Source organism: Ranitomeya imitator, chromosome 8, assembly GCF_032444005.1.
Source record: "Ranitomeya imitator isolate aRanImi1 chromosome 8, aRanImi1.pri, whole genome shotgun sequence".
NCBI lineage: Eukaryota > Metazoa > Chordata > Amphibia > Anura > Dendrobatidae > Ranitomeya > Ranitomeya imitator.
The window spans coordinates 37,781,895-37,804,880 of record NC_091289.1 but is presented as its reverse complement, the minus strand read 5'-3'; the positions used below and the strand labels follow the sequence as shown (position 1 = coordinate 37,804,880).

Sequence of the window (22,986 nt, the reverse complement as noted above, 5' to 3'; positions counted from 1 at the left end):
ACCATCATCATCATCAGCATCCTCACCATCATCATCATCACCATCCTCACCATCCTCACCATCATCATCACCATCCTCACCATCATCATCATCACCATCCTCACCATTATCATCATCACCATCCTCACCATCTTCACCATCCTCACCATCATCATCATTACCATCCTCACCATCCTCACCATCATCATCATCACCATCCTCACCATTATCATCATCACCATCCTCACCATCTTCACCATCCTCACCATCATCATCATCACCATCCTCACCATCCTCACCATCATCATCATCACCATCCTCACCATCATCATCATCACCATCCTCACCATCATCATCATCACCATACTCACCATCATCATCATCACCATCCTCACCATCATCATCATCACCATCCTCACCATCATCATCATCACCATCCTCACTATCATCATCATATCATTTGTATGAGCTTAATGCTACAATAGGCTTTTAAAGAGACAATAACATTAAGTGTATTGTATCTCTACTGTGAAATTGCATAAAGTATCAATAATGCCTATGTTATCAGCCATTAAGGCTGACTGTAGGGGTTCTACAATAAAAATACATAAAATGTTTGCCCCCCCAAGATGACTTCATTATCTCCAGTTCTGGAAATGTTTACAAGTAAATAGGTCAATTAGAATAATAGCTTTTCGATAGATTTCCATTTGCTGGCCCTTTGAATAAGTCGGGATTTATGGAATCCACTGAATATTGAGCATCTAATGAGCATTGAGCATCTAATGAGCCACCGACATCAGAATGTTACACAGAGCTCATTGTGATCTCACGTAATAAGAATCCGGCGCTCAAAATGGCATGATATGAGGCGGACCCTTCTAACAGGATCTTCCTCATATTATGCCATTTTGAGCGCCAGATTCTTTTCTATATATTTAAGGGTCAGCCCCTATCCGAGCACCAACCATTTCTAGGAGTGACGTATATCAATACTACGCAGCTCACATAATAAGCATATATTATGTAGAATTTATTTAAGACTCAAATACATTAAAAAACCTCTAAAATTAAATTATTCATCCAATTTGAAGCATTACTATCCTAAACCCTGACAGCATTATCATAGAGCACAAATTACACTTGCCTTTAGGTATCCCCCAAGGCTTTGAGCCTAATACTGGGCAATATGGTGTTTGTATTAAGCTGTTTTCTATTAAATCTAAACCACTTTTTTTTAAAATAAAGTAAATATTTGCACTTATTACCCAATTAAATCGTTTGATTTATAAATGTATTTAGACAATATAATGTTCACACATTGCGTTTTGCTGCATTTTTTTTCTGCAGGCAAATCCTGTTGTCTTGGCAGTAAAGAAGCTGCTTTAAAAAAAGCAGATTTCGCTGAGGTTTTCATGCTGATTCAGTTTAGTGTCTGTTGTTCCTGAATTTTCTGCACCAAAAATGCAGCAAACCTGATCCCTGCGATTTTGTTGCATTTTTGCTGTGTTTTTGCTCTTACTCAATCCTTTCTATCGGTGCAAAAGCACAGAAATAAGCGACATTTTGCAGTTTCATAAACGCAGCAGTTTTCCAATTTAGTCAGGAAAAAAAAACAAATGTGTGCATCAGATTTCTGAAATCACCGTGTTTGCTGATACTGTAAAACGCAGCTTTTAATTTGCATAAAAAAATGCAGCCAAAAAAAAAACTCAGCAAAAACACAACTTGTGAATAATATAGCCTTACAGTTAATTTCATGTTTTACATCCAACGAGCATTATATACGGGTTACCGTATATAAAAAATAGTAAAAAAATAAAAACATAAAGGATTATACTAGATATTGTCATTCTCTATCTATCCATCTATCTAACACATATCAATCTATCTATTAGCTATCTATCTATTTATCTATCTATCTATTATCTATCTATCATCTATCTATTATCTATCTATTATCTATCTATCATCTATCTATTATCTATCTATTATCTATCTATCATCTATCATCTATCTATCTATGTATTATCTATCTATCATCTATCTATCATCTATCTATCATCTATTATCTATCATCTATTATCTATCTATCTATTATCTATCTATTATCTATCTATCATCTATTATCTATCTATTATCTATCTATCTATCTATCATCTATCTATTATCTATCTATCTATCTATGTATTATCTATCTATCATCTATCTATCATCTATCTATCATCTATTATCTATCATCTATTATCTATCTATCTATTATCTATCTATTATCTATCTATTATCTATTATCTATCTATTATCTATCTATCTATCATCTATCTATTATCTATCTATCTATCTATTATCTATCTATCATCTATCTATTATCTATCTATTATCTATCTATCTATCTATCATCTATCTATCCATTATCTATCTATCATCTGTCTATCTATTATCTGGCATCTATCTATTATCTATCTCTCTATCTATTATCTATCTATCTATCTATCTATCTATCTATCTATCTATCATCTATCTGCTATTTATCTATTATCTATCTATCTATCTATTATCTATCATCTCTCTATCTATACATTATCTATCTATTATTTGTCTATGATCTATCTATTATCTATCTATCTATTATCTATCTATCTATTATCTCTCTATCTATATATTATCTATCTATCATCTATCTATTATCTATCTATTATCTATCTATCTATCTATCATATATCTATCTATCTATCTATCTATCTATCTATTATCTATCTATCATCTATCTATTATCTATCTATCTATCTATCTATCTATCTATCTATCATCTATCTATCCATTATCTATCTATCATCTGTCTATCTATTATCTATCTATTATCTATCTATCTATCTATCATCTATCTATCTATTATCTATCTATCTATCATCTATCTATTATCTATCTATCTATCTATCTATCTATCTATCTATCTATCTATCTATCTATCTATCTATTATCTATCTATCTATCTATCATCTATCTGCTATTTATCTATTATCTATCTATCTATCTATCTATCTATTTACCTATTATCTATCTATTATCTATTATTTATCTATTATCTATCCATTTATTATCTATCTGTCTATTATTTATCTATCTATTATCTATCTGTCTATTTACCATCTCCTTTTGCATAAAAATAACTATATTCTCCTTTAGTAAAAAAAAGTTTGTACTGTATATACTTTTTCTTTCTTTCTTTCTTTCTTTCTTTCTTTCTTTCCTTTTTCATAAAAATAACTATTCTTCTTTAGTAAAAAAAAAACAGAGCTGAGACAAAACTCGAAAAAGTAGTTGTGAGAATGTTGTGAGTTTCTTCCCTTGTTTCAGCTGTCACGCTGCAGCCTTTATCCAGCATTTGTTATAGATTACTTTCCCCTTCATGTTTTCCAGGATAGATCTGGCAGAATCTCTGGGACTTAGTCAGCTACAGGTGAAAACCTGGTATCAAAACCGACGCATGAAATGGAAAAAAATAGTGAGTGCATTTTTTCCATATATTTTGTTTTACTTTTCTGTTTTGCAGTGTACTGTGCAAAGCACAGATTATTTTACATAACATTATATTACATTTTGTTTAAGGTGTAAATAATATATGCATGAAAATAAGTAAAAAAAATAATATTACTACAATGTGTATCGATTAACTGTGGTTGATAGATTCCTAAACTTTTTTGGGACTGGAATATTTTTGTTTTAGTGAAGCGAAATGAGTTCCTATGTATATATATATATGTTGTTTTTTTTTCTTCTAAAAAAGTCCATCTGTTTGTGCTTAAGGTTTTACAAGGTGGGGGACTTGAATCTCCAACTAAACCCAAAGGTCGTCCAAAGAAAAATTCCATCCCGAGCAGCGAGCAACTTTCGGAACAGGAGAGAGCAAAGGAGGCAGAAAAACAGATGGAGGAGCTGGACTCACCTTGTGAGGTTAATCAGGAGGAGTAAAGGGAGTAATGAAGACCCCATAGCGGTGCCACAAAAATGAATGGAGGAGCGCACTGATTTACCGCAAGGAGAACTTATTGAAACTTACCTCCAAGAGGATAAGAGTTCTTAAGATGGAGCATGTCACAAAGAGGTTTACTAAGAAGCACTGGGACTAATTTAAAGCAACACAAGACTTATCTAAGAAGGTGCACAGAAAAGTTCTAAGGAACAAAAACACTTACGGTACCTACTGTATGGTCCAGACCGTACACTAAAGACTCAGTCGAAGGCCCTGTTGGCTGTATTATGGGATTTTAGGCCACAGCTTAGCTAATATTTTGGCCCCCATTGGTACAAAACCCTGTTAAATATGCTGACTCCAGAATGTGGATTTCTCTAATTCATGGAAATAGGGATTTAAGCTACAGATTCCAACATTCTCCTTTTGTTATCTCACCAGAAGATACAGTAACACGAGCTGAGTGGCACAAGGGTTAGTAGACTATTCTCTAATCTTCCTTGTCCTTTGTATTTAATATTATATTTGTATGTGTTTCAGTGTATATATGTTAAACTACACAAACATTTCTAACATTGTTCTGTATGAGTTTTTGCCATGTTAAATTTTGTATTTTTATCTATTAAAATGTATAAATGGTTTTTCACAACATGGCCTGCTGTCACGTATTACTCTCCGGCTGGGGGCCCAGGGTCAGCTTCCACAAACCAGATTTAATATCAGGGCAATGTCCGGTGTCTTTTCTCTGCTTCAATCAGAAATTGCTGTCTATATAACAGACAAGGGCCGAAATCGCAATTACCGGTATATAGAAATCTGGCTACTTGGTCATTGTCAGTATTCCCACCTTCTGCTACAGAAATGTGTTAGGTTAATAGCATTAAAAGGTCATTTATGTTCATTGAATTCATTGATCTTAATATTTCGCATAGTAATGGAGATTTGAATTATCAGTTTTATAGGTCGTTCTTAATTTTTGACTTTTTTCTTTGTTTCTATTTTTCTTTCTTTCTTTCTCTTTCCTCCTTTCTTTGTTTCTAGCCCTTACAGTATATCTATCTATTGTTCTTTCTTATTAATTTTTCATTCTCTAACTAGAACTTACAGTATATCTTTCTATAGCTTTCGTTCTCTCTTTCTTTTTCTTTCTTCCTTTCTCCTTTCTCTAGCATGTACTTACAGTATATTTAGCTTTCTTTATTTCTTTCTCTAGGTAGTATAGCAAATCGTTCTATAGCTCTTTCGTTCTTTCTTTCTTTCTTTCTTTCTTTCTGTCTTTCTTTCTTTCTTTCTTTCGTTCTTTCGTTCTTTCTTTCTTTCTTTCTTTCTTTCTTTCTTTCTTTCTTTCTTTCTTTCTTCCTTTCTTGTACCTACACTGTGTCTTTCTTTTCTTTATTGTCACTCTATGTTAGTCTTTCAAATATTTTACTAATGCATGTAATTTTTGATATAGTTACATTTATTTCCTTTTAAGTATTTTATACCTTTCCAAAAAGCATCTATGTGTCCACATCACTGTTCCCTGTAAGCTGTGCGCTCTGGAAATGATAAAGTAAAAAAAAAAATCCTAATTGTTGTTGAACTCATTGATCCTCGTTAGTATGTTGTTTTCAATGTTTCCTTTCCAGTGTCCACAGCTTGGAGGGAACTGTGGTCCACATATTTCTAGTCTATCTCAGATCTATATATTATCTATCTATCTATTATCTATCTATCTATCTATCTATCCATCTATCTATCTATCTATTATCTATATTTTATCTATATATCTATTATCTATTTATCTATTATCTATTATGTATCTATCTATTATCTATCTATCTATCTATCTATCTATCTATCTATCATCTATCTATATATCTACTGTATTATCTATCTATCTATCTATCTATCTATCTATCTATCTATCTATCTATCTATCTATCTATCTATCGTCTGTGTCTGACATTATCTGGCATTTTCTCCACAATGCTGCTGATCTCCCAGAATACAGGTGGTCTCAGGCAGTTCTATTACCCTTTACCCCCTTGTACACTTGAGTCTGTCAATCAAGAAAAGAAATAGCTTGGGTGTGCTGAACAGACCCTCTTCATACAGGATCGTTCTTGTGCTAGAAATGGTAAAAAGGGAACTTCATACTTAGAGCTAATTGCGCCGGTTCCTCTGCTCGGCCCCACAGTCCGCCGCCGTCACTTCTAACAACAGGTCCCTTCTTTGCTGTGTACGGTGCAATGTAACGGAGAAGATCATTATGGCAGAATTTGCTTTTTCTGCAGGATCTGGATGAGCAGCGCTGCATTTCTATTATTCCCTATGTATTATAAAGTGATAGCCGTTAGTCTGAATCACAACTGTTTGATATAAAGATATAAATGGCGCTACTGCCAAAACCAACCAATCAGATAACAGTTTTAATTTCCCAGGGCATTATAAGAAATAAAAGAAAGGTTTTAATTGGGAGCTATGAGCAATTGCGAGTTTATGCAAATGAAAATAAAGATTTTTTTTTAAGGAATTAAATTAACATCCAAACTGGCAAATTTGGATAGATGAACACCCCACATATTACTAGCTATAGCCCCATGAGCAGATCTTTTTAGGGTCCCAATAATATTAACTGCATGGGTGGTTGTCTCATCGAGCATACTCCTGGTGATACTTATTAAAGGGTTATTTCCAAAATAGCCATTAAAAGGATATTCCCATGAGATAGGAGAAAACTTATTGATGTCTAAGGATCTGAAAACTGGGACCCCAAAAATGCAGAGATCAGGGCTTTGAAACCCAAGCAACTGCTCCATTTATTAACTATGGGACTGCTGGAGAAGGCTGAGCACTGTTTCCAGCAGTCCCATAGTCAACCAGTGGAGCAGTGACTGAGCATGTTCACCTCCAACCCATTCATTACAAGTTTTGCTGAGCCAGATTGCTTGGTTCCTGAGCCTTAATCTTGGGATCACAGCCTTTGGACCCTTCGCGACCAGCATGTTAGCCCCAGTACCATGGATCGGGATTGATATAATATTTTGGAAATATCCTTTTAATGAACTGGATACACAGATATACAAAAAGGGACTCCCAAACTGTCAGGTCCACCTGTCTATTACTACAAAAAGTTAGAGAAAAAGTGCTTTTAGGGTACGTGTGCAGATTAAGTATTAGCAGCAAAAAAATTCTGCACCATTTCTGCACCTTCAAGCAGGAAAAATGCTGCGTAAATAAGCGCGTTTTGTTGCATTTTTGCTGTGTTTTCGCATGCCTTTTTGTTGCAGATTTTTCTCCACTCATAAGGCTATGTTCACACGTTGCGTTTTTGCAGCGATTTTATTACGATTTTTCTTTATGCAAATTTAGAAATTTAGCGCACACAATTTGTTTTTTTCTTATGTTGGAAAACTTTCAGTGTTTTTTGTATCTTTCACCATAGAAAGCAATGAGAAATTACAAAATAAAAACGCTACAAAATTGCGATGTGTGTACAGACCCTTAAATGGATTCCATTATTATTAGGAAATCAGGACACATTTCATTGTTATGACTGGCTTTTATATTTGTTTCTTTATTTGACCTTATTGATATCAATGAGGATCATAATTTGGGGGGCTTGCTCTGACCCGGACAGATGCAAAAAAAATTCTAGAGGAGGAGCTCATCCCTTGATTGAAAAAAATATATAAAAACAATAAAACATAAATATCAAAAAATGTTTTTTTTTTAAAAATGTATCAGAATAAAAGAAAAGCTACTCAGCGACATATATAATTTTTTTAAGCTTGAGGTGTAGACTTATATGAACACCCACAAACTGCCCAGGCACGGAGTCTTAGTACACAGCGGGGGATGGGTAAATTAGAGGCCTTTCTAAACCCTTTGGATAAACCGGAGGTCTCCTGAGCCCCCTATATAATCGGGAGGCCCGGCTTCAACGCGTTCCTTCCATGATGTGTCATTTTTTTCCCAATGAAATGTTACAACATATTAATTCATTAAGCCGGAGGCCTCCGGGGCTGACAATAAGAAAGAGACATTAAAGTGAAGTCAATCTTAACTCCGTTTCCTGCAGATCTGAATACAATAGAGGTCATGTATCCACAGTGACGTGTGTACAATGTATCCGTCATTTATTACTTGTATACACGCTGTGGCGTAACGAGAGTCCGATGGCCCCAGTGCAAGATTTAGACCTGGGTCCCATCTACATGACATATAAAGGCATATATACTTACCCTCCCCCCATAATTATGTAGGTATGTCCCCCATACTATAATAATGTCCACCATCCTGGACTCCTTCCATGTATATACGTCTCCCATACCGGTCCTTTTCCTGATATGTATGTCCCTAATCCTGGAAGACTTCCTGATATATGATCCCCATCCCGGTATATATGTCCCCCATCCTGGTATATATGTCCCCCATCCTGGTATATATGTTCCCCATCCTGGTATATATGTCTTCCATCTTGGTATATATGTTCCCCATCCTGGTATATCTGTCCCCATCCCGGTATATATGTCCCCCATCCTGGTATATATGTCCCCCATCCTGGTATATATGTCCCCCATCCTGATATATACAGGGTGGTCCAAAAGTAGGTGGACAACATGTGTAATAGGGTTATGAAGGGGGAGATTTATCAAACATGGTGTAAAGTGAAACTGACTCAGATGCCCTTAGCAACCAATCAGATTCCTCTTTTCATTCTTCACAGACTCTTTGGAAAATGAAAGGTGAAATCTGATTGGTTGCTAAGGGCAACTGAGTCAGTTTCACTTTACACCATGTTTGATAAATCCCCCCCTTCATAGCCCTGTTACACATACTGTCCACCTACTTTTGGACCACCCTGTATATATCCTCAATCCTGGTGTATATGTTCCCCATCCTGGTATGTATGTCCCCCATGCTGATATATATGTCCCCAATCCTGGTATATATGTTCCCCATCCTGGTATATATGTCCCCCATCCTGATATATGTCGCCATCTTGATATATATGTCCCCCATCCTGGTATATATGTCCCCCATCCTGATATATATGTCCCCATCTTGATATATATGTCCCCCATCCTGGTATATATGTTCCCCATCCTGGTATATATGTCCCCTATCCTGATATATATGTCCCCATCTTGATATATATGTCCCCCATCCTAGTATATATGTCCCCCATCCTGATATATGTCCCCATCTTGATATATATGTCCACCATCCTGGTTTATATGTCCCCCATCCTGGTATATATGTCCCCTCTCCTGATATATATGTCCCCATCTTGATATATATATCCCCCATCCTGGTATATATGTCCCCCATCCTGGTATATATGTCCCCCATCCTGATATATATGTATTCATCCTGATATATATGTCCCCCATCCTGGTATATATTTCCTCCATCCTGGTATATATGTCCCCCATCCTGATATATATGTATTCATCCTGATATATATGTCCCCCATCCTGGTATATATTTCCTCCATCCTGGTATATATGTTCCCTATCCTGGTGTTCCCCATCCTGGTACATATGTCCCCCATCCTGGTATATATGTTCCCTGTCCTGGTATATATGTCCCCCATCCTGATATATATGTCCCCCATCCTGATATAAATGTCCCCCATCCTGGTATATATGTCCCCCATCCTGGTATATAAGTCCCCCATCCATATATGTCCCCCATCCTGGTATATATGTCCCCCATCCTGATATATATGTCCCCCATCCTGGTATATATGTCCCCCATCCATATATGTCCCCCATCCTGGTATATATGTCCCCCATCCTGATATATATGTCCCCCATACTGGTATATATTTCCCCCATCCAGGTATATATGTTCCCTATCCTGGTATACATGTCCTCCATCCTGATATATATGTCCCCCATCCTGGTATATATGTCCTCCATCCTGATATATATGTCCACCATCCTGGTATATATGTCCCCCATCCTGATATATATGTCCACCATCCTGGTATATATGTCCCCCATCCTGGTATATATGTCCTCATCCTCGTATATATGTTCCCTATCCTGGTATATATGTCCTCCATCCTGATATATATGTCCCCCATCCTGATATATATGTCCCCATCCTGATATATATGTCCTCCATCCTGATATATATGTCCCCCATCCTGGTAAATATGTCCCCCATCCTGGTATATATGTCCCCATCCTGGTATATATGTTCCCTATCCTGGTATATATGTCCCCCATCCTGATATATATGTCCCCAATCCTGGTATATATGTCCCCCATCCTGATATATATGTCCCCATCCTGATATATATGTCCAGCATCCTGGTATATATGTCCCCCATCCTGATATATGTCCCCCATCCTGATATATATGTCCCCCATCCTGGTATATATGTCCCCCATCCTGATATATATGTCCCCCACCCTGGTATATATGTTCCCCATCCTGATATATATGTCCCCCATCCTGGTATATATGTTCCCCATCCTGATATATATGTCCCCCCATCCTGATATATATGTCCCCCATCCTGGTATATATGTCCCCCATCCCGGTATATATGTCCCCCATCCTGGTATAGATATCCCCCATCCTGGTATATATGTCCCCCATCCTGGTATATATGTCCCCCATCCTGATATGTACAGGGTGGTCCAAAAGTAGGTGGACAACATGTGTAATAGGGTTATGAAGGGGGAGATTTATCAAACATGGTGTAAAGTGAAACTGACTCAGATGCCCTTAGCAACCAATCAGATTCCTCTTTTCATTCTTCACAGACTCTTTGGAAAATGAAAGGTGAAATCTGATTGGTTGCTAAGGGCAACTGAGTCAGTTTCACTTTACACCATGTTTGATAAATCCCCCCCTTCATAGCCCTGTTACACATACTGTCCACCTACTTTTGGACCACCCTGTATATATCCTCAATCCTGGTGTATATGTTCCCCATCCTGGTATGTATGTCCCCCATGCTGATATATATGTCCCCAATCCTGGTATATATGTTCCCCATCCTGGTATATATGTCCCCCATCCTGATATATGTCGCCATCTTGATATATATGTCCCCCATCCTGGTATATATGTCCCCCATCCTGATATATATGTCCCCATCTTGATATATATGTCCCCCATCCTGGTATATATGTTCCCCATCCTGGTATATATGTCCCCTATCCTGATATATATGTCCCCATCTTGATATATATGTCCCCCATCCTGGTATATATGTCCCCCATCCTGATATATGTCCCCATCTTGATATATATGTCCACCATCCTGGTTTATATGTCCCCCATCCTGGTATATATGTCCCCTCTCTTGATATATATGTCCCCATCTTGATACATATATCCCCCATCCTGGTATATATGTCCCCCATCCTGGTATATATGTCCCCCATCCTGATATATATGTATTCATCCTGATATATATGTCCCCCATCCTGGTATTTATTTCCTCCATCCTGGTATATATGTCCCCCATCCTGATATATATGTATTCATCCTGATATATATGTCCCCCATCCTGGTATATATTTCCTCCATCCTGGTATATATGTTCCCTATCCTGGTGTATATATGTTCCCCATCCTGGTACATATGTCCCCCATCCTGGTATATATGTTCCCTGTCCTGGTATATATGTCCCCCATCCTGATATATATGTCCCCCATCCTGATATATATGTCCCCCATCCTGGTATATATGTCCCCCATCCTGGTATATATGTCCCCCATCCATATATGTCCCCCATCCTGGTATATATGTCCCCCATCCTGATATATATGTCCCCCATCCTGGTATATATGTCCCCCATCCATATATGTCCCCCATCCTGGTATATATGTCCCCCATCCTGATATATATGTCCCCCATATTGGTATATATTTCCCCCATCCAGGTATATATGTTCCCTATCCTGGTATACATGTCCTCCATCCTGATATATATGTCCCCCATCCTGGTATATATGTCCTCCATCCTGATATATATGTCCACCATCCTGGTATATATGTCCCCTATCCTGATATATATGTCCACCATCCTGGTATATATGTCCCCCATCCTGGTATATATGTCCTCATCCTCGTATATATGTTCCCTATCCTGGTATATATGTCCTCCATCCTGATATATATGTCCCCCATCCTGATATATATGTCCCCATCCTGATATATATGTCCCCCATCCTGATATATATGTCCCCCATCCTGGTAAATATGTCCCCCATCCTGGTATATATGTCCCCATCCTGGTATATATGTTCCCTATCCTGGTATATATGTCCCCCATCCTGATATATATGTCCCCAATCCTGGTATATATGTCCCCCATCCTGATATATATGTCCCCATCCTGATATATATGTCCAGCATCCTGGTATATATGTCCCCCATCCTGATATATGTCCCCCATCCTGATATATATGTCCCCCATCCTGGTATATATGTCCCCCATCCTGATATATATGTCCCCCACCCTGGTATATATGTTCCCCAACCTGATATATATGTCCCCCATCCTGGTATATATGTTCCCCATCCTGATATATATGTCCCCCCATCCTGATATATATGTCCCCCATCCTGATATATATGTCCCCCATTGTGGTATATATGTTCCCTATCCTGATATATTTGTCCTCCATCCTGATATATATGTCCCCCATCCTGATATATATGTCCCCCATCCTGGTATATATGTCCCCCATCCATATATGTCCCCCATCCTGGTATATATGTCCCCCATCCTGATATATATGTCCCCCATACTGGTATATATTTCCCCCATCCAGGTATATATGTTCCCTATCCTGGTATACATGTCCTCCATCCTGATATATATGTCCCCCATCCTGGTATATATGTCCTCCATCCTGATATATATGTCCACCATCCTGGTATATATGTCCCCCATCCTGATATATATGTCCACCATCCTGATATATATGTCCCCCATCCTGATATATATGTCCCCCATTGTGGTATATATGTTCCCTATCCTGATATATTTGTCCTCCATCCTGATATATATGTCCCCCATCCTGATATATATGTCCCCCATCCTGGTATATATGTCCCCCATCCATATATGTCCCCCATCCTGGTATATATGTCCCCCATCCTGATATATATGTCCCCCATACTGGTATATATTTCCCCCATCCAGGTATATATGTTCCCTATCCTGGTATACATGTCCTCCATCCTGATATATATGTCCCCCATCCTGGTATATATGTCCTCCATCCTGATATATATGTCCACCATCCTGGTATATATGTCCCCCATCCTGATATATATGTCCACCATCCTGGTATATATGTCCCCCATCCTGGTATATATGTCCTCATCCTCGTATATATGTTCCCTATCCTGGTATATATGTCCTCCATCCTGATATATATGTCCCCCATCCTGATATATATGTCCCCATCCTGATATATATGTCCTCCATCCTGATATATATGTCCCCCATCCTGGTAATTATGTCCCCCATCCTGGTATATATGTCCCCATCCTGGTATATATATGTTCCCTATCCTGGTATATATGTCCCCCATCCTGATATATATGTCCCCAATCCTGGTATATATGTCCCCCATCCTGATATATATGTCCCCATCCTGATATATATGTCCAGCATCCTGGTATATATGTCCCCCATCCTGATATATGTCCCCCATCCTGATATATATGTCCCCCATCCTGGTATATATGTCCCCCATCCTGATATATATGTCCCCCACCCTGGTATATATGTTCCCCATCCTGATATATATGTCCCCCATCCTGGTATATATGTTCCCCATCCTGATATATATGTCCCCCCATCCTGATATATATGTCCCCCATCCTGGTATATATGTCCCCCATCCCGGTATATATGTCCCCCATCCTGGTATATATATCCCCCATCCTGGTATATATGTCCCCCATCCTGGTATATATGTCCCCCATCCTGATATGTACAGGGTGGTCCAAAAGTAGGTGGACAACATGTGTAATAGGGTTATGAAGGGGGAGATTTATCAAACATGGTGTAAAGTGAAACTGACTCAGATGCCCTTAGCAACCAATCAGATTCCTCTTTTCATTCTTCACAGACTCTTTGGAAAATGAAAGGTGAAATCTGATTGGTTGCTAAGGGCAACTGAGTCAGTTTCACTTTACACCATGTTTGATAAATCCCCCCCTTCATAGCCCTGTTACACATACTGTCCACCTACTTTTGGACCACCCTGTATATATCCTCAATCCTGGTGTATATGTTCCCCATCCTGGTATGTATGTCCCCCATGCTGATATATATGTCCCCAATCCTGGTATATATGTTCCCCATCCTGGTATATATGTCCCCCATCCTGATATATGTCGCCATCTTGATATATATGTCCCCCATCCTGGTATATATGTCCCCCATCCTGATATATATGTCCCCATCTTGATATATATGTCCCCCATCCTGGTATATATGTTCCCCATCCTGGTATATATGTCCCCTATCCTGATATATATGTCCCCATCTTGATATATATGTCCCCCATCCTGGTATATATGTCCCCCATCCTGATATATGTCCCCATCTTGATATATATGTCCACCATCCTGGTTTATATGTCCCCCATCCTGGTATATATGTCCCCTCTCTTGATATATATGTCCCCATCTTGATACATATATCCCCCATCCTGGTATATATGTCCCCCATCCTGGTATATATGTCCCCCATCCTGATATATATGTATTCATCCTGATATATATGTCCCCCATCCTGGTATTTATTTCCTCCATCCTGGTATATATGTCCCCCATCCTGATATATATGTATTCATCTTGATATATATGTCCCCCATCCTGGTATATATTTCCTCCATCCTGGTATATATGTTCCCTATCCTGGTGTATATATGTTCCCCATCCTGGTACATATGTCCCCCATCCTGGTATATATGTTCCCTGTCCTGGTATATATGTCCCCCATCCTGATATATATGTCCCCCATCCTGATATATATGTCCCCCATCCTGGTATATATGTCCCCCATCCTGGTATATATGTCCCCCATCCATATATGTCCCCCATCCTGGTATATATGTCCCCCATCCTGATATATATGTCCCCCATCCTGGTATATATGTCCCCCATCCATATATGTCCCCCATCCTGGTATATATGTCCCCCATCCTGATATATATGTCCCCCATACTGGTATATATTTCCCCCATCCAGGTATATATGTTCCCTATCCTGGTATACATGTCCTCCATCCTGATATATATGTCCCCCATCCTGGTATATATGTCCTCCATCCTGATATATATGTCCACCATCCTGGTATATATGTCCCCTATCCTGATATATATGTCCACCATCCTGGTATATATGTCCCCCATCCTGGTATATATGTCCTCATCCTCGTATATATGTTCCCTATCCTGGTATATATGTCCTCCATCCTGATATATATGTCCCCCATCCTGATATATATGTCCCCATCCTGATATATATGTCCCCCATCCTGATATATATGTCCCCCATCCTGGTAAATATGTCCCCCATCCTGGTATATATGTCCCCATCCTGGTATATATGTTCCCTATCCTGGTATATATGTCCCCCATCCTGATATATATGTCCCCAATCCTGGTATATATGTCCCCCATCCTGATATATATGTCCCCATCCTGATATATATGTCCAGCATCCTGGTATATATGTCCCCCATCCTGATATATGTCCCCCATCCTGATATATATGTCCCCCATCCTGGTATATATGTCCCCCATCCTGATATATATGTCCCCCACCCTGGTATATATGTTCCCCAACCTGATATATATGTCCCCCATCCTGGTATATATGTTCCCCATCCTGATATATATGTCCCCCCATCCTGATATATATGTCCCCCATCCTGATATATATGTCCCCCATTGTGGTATATATGTTCCCTATCCTGATATATTTGTCCTCCATCCTGATATATATGTCCCCCATCCTGATATATATGTCCCCCATCCTCGTATATATGTCCCCCATCCTGATATATATGTCCCCCATCCTGATAAATATGTCCCCCATCCTGGTATATATATCCCCCATCCTGATATATATGTCGTCATCCTGATATATATGTCCCCCATCCTGGTATATATGTCCCCCATCCTGGTATATATGTCCCCCATCCTGATATATATGTCTTCATCCTGATATATATGTCCCCCATCATGATATATATGTCCCCCATCCTGATATATATGTCCCCCATCCTGGTATATATGTCCCCCATCCTGATATATATGTCCCCCATCCTGATACATATGTCCCGCATCCTGATACATATGTCCCCCATCCTGGTATATATGTCCCCCATCCTGATATATATGTCTTCATCCTGATATATATGTCCCCCATCCTGGTATATATGTCCCCCATCCTGATATATATGTCCCCCATCCTGGTATATATGTCCCCCATCCTGATATATATGTCCCCCATCCTGATACATATGTCCCGCATCCTGATACATATGTCCCGCATCCTGATATATATGTCCCCCATCCTGATATATATGTCCTCCATCCTGATATATATGTCCCCCATCCTGGTATATATGTCCCCCATCCTGATATATATGTCCCCCATCCTGATACATATGTCCCATATCCTGATACATATGTCCCCCATCCTGGTATATATGTCCCCCATCCTGATATATATGTCCCCCATCCTGGTATATATGTCCCGCATCCAGTGGCGTAGGAAGAGGGGTGCGGGGGGGGGGGGGGGGTCCGCCCCGGGCGGCACAATGCGGGGGGCGGCCGGCGCTGCAGGAGAAGAAAAAAAAAAAAAAAAAAGACGCCCCTTTAAATCTTCGGGCGGCGCCATCCGCCGCCACGACCAGGGCCAGCTCCCCCCACCACCGGACCCCGCCCCCCGCTCTATACTCACCTCTCCTGGTTCCTGCGGCGCTGGCAGCTGCAGCGTCCTCTGACTCTGCGACGTCTCAGAGCAGAGGGCGCGATGACGTCACTACTGTGCGCGCCGCTCTGCCTCTCTGTCCTGAGCGTCGCAGAGCCGGAGAGACGCTGACTGCACCGGACCTGCGCTAGGAACGGGAGAGGTGAGGATTTTACTTTTTTTTTTTTTTCTTTATGTCTGACTGTCTGGGGCTGGGGCAATGCTGGACACACTGGGGCAATACATGAGACCATGGGGCAGATTGCTGGACACACTGGGGCAATACATGAGACCATGGGGCAGATTGCTGGACACACTGGGGCAATACATGAGACCATGGGGCAGATTGCTGGACACACTGGGGCAATACAGGAGAGTATGGGGCAGATTGCTGGACACACTGGGGCAATACTGGAGACCATGGGGCAGATTGCTGGACACACTGGGGCAATACAGGAGACCATGTGGCAGAATGCTGGACACACTGGGGCAATACAGGAGACCATGGGGCAGATTGCTGGACACACTGGGGCAATACAGGAGACCATGGGGCAGATTGCTGGACACACTGGGGCAATACTGGAGACCATGGGGCAGAATGCTGGACACACTGGGGCAATACTGGAGACCATGTGGCAGAATGCTGGACACACTGGGGCAATACAGGAAACCATGGGGCAGATTGCTGGACACACTGGGGCAATACAGGAGACCATGGGGCAGATTGCTGGACACACTGGGGCAATACAGGAGACCATGGGGCAGAATGCTGGACACACTGGGGCAATACTGGAGACCATGTGGCAGAATGCTGGACACACTGGGGCAATACAGGAGACCATGGGGCAGATTGCTGGACACACTGGGGCAATACAGGAGACCATGGGGCAGATTGCTGGACACACTGGGGCAATACTGGAGACCATGGGCAGAATGCTGGACGCACTGGGGCAATACAGGAGACCATGTGGCAGAATGCTGGACACACTGGGGCAATACAGGAGACCATGGGGCAGATTGCTGGACACACTGGGGCAATACTGGAGACCATGGGGCAGAATGCTGGACACACTGGGGAAATACTGGAGACCATGGGGCAGAATGCTGGACACACTGGGGCAATACAGGAGACTATGGGGCAGATTGCTGGACACACTGAATACTGGAGACCATGGGGCAGATTTCAGGACACATTGAGGCAATGCTGGAGACCCTGGGCAGACTTCTGGACATACTGGGGCAATACTGGAGACCATGGGGCAGATTGCTGGACACACCGGGGCAATACTGGAGACCATGGGGCAGAATGCTGGACACACTGGGGCAATACTGGAGACCATGGGGCAGATTGCTGGACACACTGGGGCAATACAGGAGACCATGTGGCAGAATGCTGGACACACTGGGGCAATACAGGAGACCATGGGGCAGATTGCTGGACACACTGGGGCAATACAGGAGACCATGGGGCAGATTGCTGGACACACTGGGGCAATACTGGAGACCATGGGGCAGAATGCTGGACACACTGGGGCAATACTGGAGACCATGGGGCAGAATGCTGGACACACTGGGGCAATACAGGAAACCATGGGGCAGATTGCTGGACACACTGGGGCAATACAGGAGACCATGTGGCAGAATGCTGGACACACTGGGGCAATACAGGAGACCATGGGGCAGATTGCTGGACACACTGGGGCAATACAGGAGACCATGGGGCAGATTGCTGGACACACTGGGGCAATACTGGAGACCATGGGCAGAATGGTGGACGCACTGGGGCAATACAGGAGACCATGTGGCAGAATGCTGGACACACTGGGGCAATACAGGAGACCATGGGGCAGATTGCTGGACACACTGGGGCAATACTGGAGACCATGGGGCAGAATGCTGGACACACTGGGGAAATACTGGAGACCATGGGGCAGAATGCTGGACACACTGGGGCAATACAGGAGACTATGGGGCAGATTGCTGGACACACTGAATACTGGAGACCATGGGGCAGATTTCAGGACACATTGAGGCAATGCTGGAGACCCTGGGCAGACTTCTGGACATACTGGGGCAATACTGGAGACCATGGGGCAGATTGCTGGACACACCGGGGCAATACTGGAGACCATGGGGCAGAATGCTGGACACACTGGGGCAATACAGGAGACCATGGGGCAGATTGCTGGATACACCGGGGCAATACTGGAGACCATGGGGCAGAATGCTGGACACACTGGGGCAATACAGGAGACCATGGGGCAGATTGCTGGACACACTGGGGCAATACTGGAGACACTGGGGCAGATTTCTGGACACATTGAGGCAATGCTGGAGACCCTGGGGCAGACTTCTGGACACACTGGGGCAATGCTGGACACTGGGGCAGATTGCTGGACACATTGGGGGTAATATGCTGGACACACTGGGGCAATGCTGGACACTGGGGGTAATATGCTGGACACACTGGGGCAGACTGCTGGACACACTGGGGAAAGGCTGGACACTGGGGCAGATTGCTGGACACACTGGGGGCAGTGCTGGACATACTGGGGCAGATTGCTGGACACACTGGGGGTAATATGCTGGACACACTGGGGCAGATTGCTGGACAACATGGGGGTAATATGCTGGACACACTGGGGCAGATTGCTGGACAACATGGGGGTAATATGCTGGACACCCTGGGGGCAGGACTTGAGGCATGGGCAGAATGTAGATACGGGGCATGATTGGAGACACGGGGCAGGATTGGATCATGGGGCAGGACGGATACGATGGAGGCTGGTGGGGCAGGATGTGGAGATCATATGGGGTAGAATGGATACTCATGAGGGCAGGATGCGAGAACATATGGCTGGAGCCAGGAATGAGAAACGGGGCCAGGGTGGGGAATATTATTACCATAGGGGCTAATTAAGGGATATTATTACTGCAGTGATGTATTTATTTTATTTTTTGAGTATACTGTTTTAAATGGGGGGGCGGTCCTGTTACTGTGCAGAATGACACTATATCACCTTTTTTTCTTCATGTGATGTAATGTAGAAGTTGTGAAAAATTAAGTAATGTGTTCTGCAAGCGGAGCTCGAGATAACTGTGTTATTTCCTGCAGAAACGAGTCCTGGCTGGAAGGAATGATGGCGGTCTGTGCTGGATGAAAGATGAAGGACTTCACCTAGAGACGTCACTGGTGAGTCAGTGTTACCTATACACTGACACTATACACTATATACTATATAGAGGTCCTGTGTATAATGTCACCAGTGATCTCTGTATTACCTCTACACAGACACTGCATACTAAGTACAGATCTCCTGTGAATACTGGCACTTATGGTGATAGTATTGTGTTTTTTTTTTACTACTGATCAGTATTGTAGTATTCAGTCACTATGTGGTGGTAATATGTGGTCTGGAAATGGTGTTGTGGTATTTGTCCCTTGTATGTAGTATTATTCGGTCACTATGTGGCCTGGTCATGGTGTGGTGGTATTAAGTCACAGGTGTGGCATGTGGGGGTGACACCATTAGGCCCAGTTTAAGTTCTACAAAACAGGAAAACCGTTTTTGGTAACCTTTGTGTGTATTGAGCCGGGGGGGGGGGGGGGGGTAGGGGGGGCGCCAAACTCGGGAACAGCCACGGGCGGCAAAAGCTCTAGCTATGCCTCTGCCCCCATCCTGATATATATGTCCCCCATCCTGATATATATGTCCCCCATCCTGGTATATATGTCCCCCATCCTGATACATATGTCCCGCATCCTGATACATATTTCCCCCATCCTGGTATATATGTTTCCCATCCTGGTATATATGTCCCCCATCCTGGTATATATGTTTTCCATCCTGGTATATACTGTATGTCCACCTTCCTGGGCCCCTTCTCATAAACATGTCCCCTGTTCTGCCTCTGTATTTAAAAAAAATCATTCTTCTCACCTTCCTCCACTCCTCTGACATTCAGCGTTCTCTTCTGAGGCCGGCAGCTGACATCACCATCCCTGCTATGAGGACGCATGACGTCACTGCCACCGACGCCAATGCATGACACGCCAACGTCAGCTTCGGGCTTCTTTTTGTTTACTTAAATGCTAAAAACCATTTATGCATTTGGGTGTCATTAAAAATATTGCACCTTTTGGCTTTGACTGTCTATTTGGTTTTCTGCTCATTGAAATTGATGTTGTCCATGGATATGAATCAGATGAGAGAAGCTCAGAAAAAGGCAGGTAAAAGAGTTACAAACTCTACTGTTAAAGCGAGCTCACTGGTGGATTCTCAGTTAACTCATTTTACCCTTCTTTTTTTTACACATTTGGTCTGCGGTCATACACTAGATGAGACAAGCTAGTAACAGAGACAGGTAAAAGAGTTATAAACTACTGTGTCGTAACAAGCTCACTCATGGATTCTCAGTTAACTCATTTAACACTTTTTTTTACACTTATTTGAACTTTAATGTGGTCTGCAGTCATTAAGTAGAAGAAAGAAAAAAAACAGGCAAAAAGTTGTAAACTCTGAGCTCACTGATGGATTTTCAGTGAACTAATTTTTTTTACACATTTTTGAACTTTGATGTGGTCTGCTGTCATAAATTAGATGAGAGGAGCACAGAAAAGGAGAGATAAAGAGTTCTAAACGCTTCTGTCAGAACAAGTTCACTGATGTGTTCTCAGTTAAACGATTTTACACATTTAGTTTACACAGTTTGAACTTTGATGTGGTCTACAGTCATAAATTAGATGAGAGGAGCTTAATAAAACCAACAGGTGAAAAAGTTATAAACTCTTCTGTCCTAATAAGCTCACTTATGGATTCTCAGTTAACTCATTTTACACATTTTTTGAACTTTGATGTGGTCTGCAGTCATAGACTATATGAGATTAGCTAAAATAAAACAGGTAAAGGAGTTAAAAACTGTTCTGTCCCAATAAGCTCACCTATGGATTCTCATATAACACATTTTACACCTTTTTTGAACTTTGATGTGGTCTACAGTCATAAATTAGATGAGAAGCTAAAAAACACAACAACAGGTAATGGAGTTAGAAACATTTCTGTCCTAATAAGCTCACTTATCAATTCTAAGCTAATTCATTTTACACCTTTTTGAACTTTGATGTGGTCTACAGTCATAAATTAGATGAGAAGCTAAAAAACACAACAACAGGTAATGGAGTTAGAAACATTTCTGTCCTAATAAGCTCACTTATCAATTCTAAGCTAATTCATTTTACACCTTTTTGAACTTTGATGTGGTCTACAGTCATAAATTAGATGAGAAGCTAAAAAACACAACAACAGGTAATGGAGTTATAAACTCTTTTGTCCTAATAAGTTCACCTATGGATTCTCAGTTAACTCATTTTACACATTTTTTGAACTTTGATGTGGTCTGCAGTCATAAACTAGATGAGAGGAGCTAAAAAACAACAGGTAAAGAAGTTAGAAATTCTTCTGTCCTGATAGGCTCACTGATCAATTCTAAGTTAATTCATTTTACACCTTTTTTAAACTTTGATGTGGTCTACAGTCATAAATTAGATGAGAAGCAAAAAACCACAACAACAGGTAATGGAGTTATAAACTCTTCTGTCCTAATAAGCTCACCTATGGATTCAAACTTAACTCAATTTACACATTTTTTGAACTTTGATGTGGTCTGCAGTCATAAACTAGATTAGAGGAGCTAAAAAACAACAGATAAATGAGTTAGAAATGCTTCTGTCCTGATAAGCTCACTTATCAATTCTTAGTTAATTCATTTTACACCTTTTTTTGAACTTTGATGTGGTCTACAGTCATAAATTAGATGAGAAGCTAAAAAAACAACAGGTAATGGAGTTATAAACTCTTCTGTCCTAATAAGTTCACCTATGGATTCTCAGTTAACTCATTTTACACATTTTTTGAACTTTGATGTGGTCTGCAGTCATAAACTAGATGAGAGGAGCTAAAAAACAACAGGTAAAGGAGTTAGAAACTCTTCTGTCCTGATAACCTCACTTTTGGGTTCTCAGTTAACACATTTTTTTTTAAACTTTGATGTGGTCTACAGTCATGAATTAGATGAGAGGAGA

General features: G+C 41.0%; 1 protein-coding gene across 1 annotated transcript in view; it reads left to right on the top strand.

Annotated features, from left to right (window-relative positions):
* The window catches only part of BARX1 (BARX homeobox 1), a 9,478-nt gene extending 4,875 nt beyond the window's left edge, over positions 1–4,603 (top strand). The window contains exons 3-4 of the mRNA XM_069735924.1: positions 3,400–3,484; positions 3,787–4,603. Of these exons, the coding sequence (XP_069592025.1) occupies positions 3,400–3,484; positions 3,787–3,951 (250 nt within the window). The 3' untranslated portion in view covers positions 3,952–4,603. The remainder of the gene's footprint in view (positions 1–3,399; positions 3,485–3,786) is intronic.
* The last annotated feature ends 18,383 nt before the right edge of the window (positions 4,604–22,986 follow it).